This window comes from Pteropus vampyrus, unplaced genomic scaffold, assembly GCF_000151845.1.
Source record: "Pteropus vampyrus isolate Shadow unplaced genomic scaffold, Pvam_2.0 Scaffold90, whole genome shotgun sequence".
NCBI lineage: Eukaryota > Metazoa > Chordata > Mammalia > Chiroptera > Pteropodidae > Pteropus > Pteropus vampyrus.
In genome coordinates, this window is record NW_011888871.1 from 465,561 (window position 1) to 468,821 (window position 3,261).

Here is a 3,261-nt window from a genome sequence, read left to right on the forward strand (position 1 = left end):
GATGGGGGCTGCACTGTCGGCCAGAGTGCTGACACCCTGGAGACGAGGCGGCGTCCGAGGGGCTGCGGAGCCCGAGCTCCCCGCGCAGCAGACGCGGGCTCCACCCACCGCAGGCCCAGAGGCCACCCCTGCACCAGAAATGTCCTTCCAGGCGCTGTGAACCCCACTCGCAGTTCCGAGTGTCTGCGAGGCGGAGCCCTGGCTGAGCTGGTGGGTGCAGTGGGGACAGTGTGGCAGCTGGAGGGCTTCTGGCCACAGCACTCCCTGAACCTGGGACTGTGGCACACCTCTCTTCACGAAGGGGCTGCACGCTAGGACAAGCCGGCAGCAGCCCACGGGTGACGGTCACGCGGCTACACTAAGCCTCGCATCGGCTCTCCCAGATGCCTGAGCCCGGGGCCCCCTGCACCTGCACGGCACGGGAGGACGCTGTCACAAGGGGCAGCTTCTGCTCTGGCGATGTGCCTGGGTTAGCATTCCCCTGCCGGTCGGCTCACCTGTGCCCAATCCGTGCCAGGTGTGCCCGGAGGACGGACTGGATGGTGGTGATGGCCTCCTCTTGCCCTGGGTCGTCCTCGGCCTGGACAATGGGGCTCGGCACGCAGGGTGGGGGTGAGTCCTGAGGCAACGACACGGACGGGAGCGGTTTCAGAGCACCGCCCACCCTGCGGCGGAGACAGTCTCCAGGGACCGCGGACAGCCAGGCGGAGCACGGCTCCGCTCCAGGCGGCAGACTGCTGCCTGCGGGCTCTTAATCCTCAGCCTCTAGAGCCTTAAGATGAACGTCCTGTCCCCCACGGAGGTGGGGCTGACACAGGAAGCTGGTCCCTCACTGACTGTGCTTCGGCTGCGGGAGGGACAGGCTGCTTGGCACTCTGCGGCAGAGGCACCACCGTGTGGCCTGAAGGTGCCGGCACGGGGGACAGGGCACCCTAGGGAAGGATACACGATGGGAAGGTGGCCCCCGCTTTCCTGGGCTGATGAGGTCTGAGAAGAAGGGGGTGACTGTGAGCACTCAGGGCTGGCTGGCCCCCGCAGGGTTACCTGGCAGGGGAGGCTGGGCATGCCGGAAGACTCCGAATCCCACGCTTGTCTTGACACTAGCTCTGCCCGTGCCAGGTGTCCCCTGAAAGCTGCCTGAAGCACAGCAGCCGCCTGTTGGGACAGAGGACAGAGGAGGGTGTTGGTTTCCCCGGGGGGCGGCGGGCACGGCTTACAGGAGGTCCTCAAGTGAAAGGCTCTAACAGCAGAGAAAGTGATGTCCCCCGCGACTCATGGTCGCAAAAGCACTGGAAAAACCTCTCACCAGAACCTCCGACAGCGAGAAACACGCCAACCCTCCAGGGACCCCCGACCCCCGTGAACTGAGTCTGGGGACATGAAGGAGTCACGCTGAATGCTGTCACGTTAGGAACCAGGGCAGCTGACTCCGGCCCACAGTGCACACGCAGTGAGGCTTCCGTGCTGGAGCCGTGGACTCGGCTGTGCGTGCCTCCTCCAGCTATCCTGCGATTCTCCGGAGAGCCTCGCGGGGATCCGCGATCAGTGCCCAGGGTCTGGGCAGCACGTGTGTCTGCCCGGCCTGGTCCGGGCATCGCCGCTGCACAAGAGGCTTGAGCTCTCGTGGTTCTGGGAGGCTGACGCGCACGCTGAGTCCCGACAGACGCACGCTTCTAGATGCCCCGTAATCAAGTCGCCACAAAGAAGCCTCTTTGTCCTCCAAGGCAGAGCGAAGGGGGCGCCCCGAACACGGGTTAGAACGAGCACGGCCATGGAAGCCGAGGGCACAGCCGGCATTAAGGGTGGGAACCGCTGAAGCGGGTGACTACGCGGACTAACCAGGAGGCCCGCACAGCCGGACGACCACAGAGCCCCTGCCTCAGCTGCGGCGGTGGCCGCACTGCGCCCGGGACAGCATGACAGAGGGCAGCGAGCCACGCATCATGTGCCATGCCCACATGCCAACCGAGCGTCCTGGCAGCTCCCCCTGGAGAGCTCCCGGCACCTCACCTCAGAGAGAGGGGCTGAGACTCGGACGGGGCCCGGAGGTGGCCGAAGGTGGCGGACGGCGCGTGCTGGCCGTCTGCTCAAAGCCACACCGCACAGCCAGGGCCCTGAGGCGTCCCGAATTCACTCGTTCACTCACTCATTCAAAACTGTTCACCGGAGGCCAGGCGGCGTCCTGCTAACCAGGAGTATGGCGGCAAAGGCAGAGACGCTCCCTGCCTCCGCGGCACCTGCGTTCTAACGGGAGGGACAGCAACTGACAAGTGCAGCGTCCGGAGGGATCGACGCCCTGAACAACATAAAGCAGGGCGGGCGGGGAGGGGCGGGGTGGGCGCTCAGAGAAGGGTCTTCGGGGAGGCGGCGACTCAGTGGAGACCTGAGGACGCCAGGGAGCAAGACCTGCAAAAGCCGGGGGCCAGAGCCCTCTAGACTTCCTGCGGGGCAGTGAGGGCAAAGGGCCTGGGACAGGAAGGGCCTGAGGCTGCCACGGAGGCCGGAGCCACCTCCAGATGGAGCGCGGTGTGCAGGGCCCTCGGGGCAGCTTTGGGCTCTGCTCTCTGTGTGAGAGGGTCACTGCGGAGGGGTGCTGTCCGCCATTTACCAGCACCACCCTGGGGGCTGAGTGGGCAACAGGCTGCAGGGGGCAAAGCAGGGGCGAGGGGGCCTTGAGGAGGCTGCGCGGGAGGCCAGGCCGCAGATCCGCACCGCCGCCCGGACATCCGTCCCCTGCGCTTGCCGCGCCCCCACCGTCCCCTGACTTCCATTCCCACGGGCGTCCCGCGCGCCCGTCGCTCAGACCTGCTCTGCTTTCCCGAACGGGCCCCTGGGCTTCACGTGCACGAACCTCTGGCCTGGGGCACCTGTGCCCCCACTTCCTATCCCCACGGGGCCCTGCCTGTTCTCAAGGCCCGGCTCCAACGTCACCCCCGGAGGGAGTTTCCAGGCCTCGCAAGCAGGCCCAGCGGCCTGTGGCACGTCCACCAGCCCGATCACCAGGAGTTCGCCTGTCTGCCTCGCTGCCCACGTTCGCTTGCCTGACGCAAGCTGATGACCCATAGCTGTGTGTTGAATGAATGAACGAACGAATGAATTTGAAGGTGTGACGTCATCGGAGCATTCACTTGACGTTAACGCCACGTACGTATCGTGACGGTAACGCTGGGGTCTGGCCGGATTTCACGCAGACAGGCGCGCGACGGCGCTTCGTGAGGTAGCCCTACGTTCCCCTCGCTCCAAAGTGCAACACGAACTTCA

General features: G+C 65.8%; 1 protein-coding gene across 1 annotated transcript in view; it reads right to left on the reverse strand.

The window, feature by feature from the left end:
- The window catches only part of IQCE (IQ motif containing E), a 31,587-nt gene that overhangs the window by 2,740 nt on the left and 25,586 nt on the right, over positions 1-3,261 (reverse strand). The window contains exons 11-12 of the mRNA XM_023532754.1: positions 1,045-1,273; positions 498-619 (exon numbers count right to left, since the gene is read on the reverse strand). Coding sequence (XP_023388522.1) covers positions 498-619; positions 1,045-1,273 — 351 coding nt within the window. The remainder of the gene's footprint in view (positions 1-497; positions 620-1,044; positions 1,274-3,261) is intronic.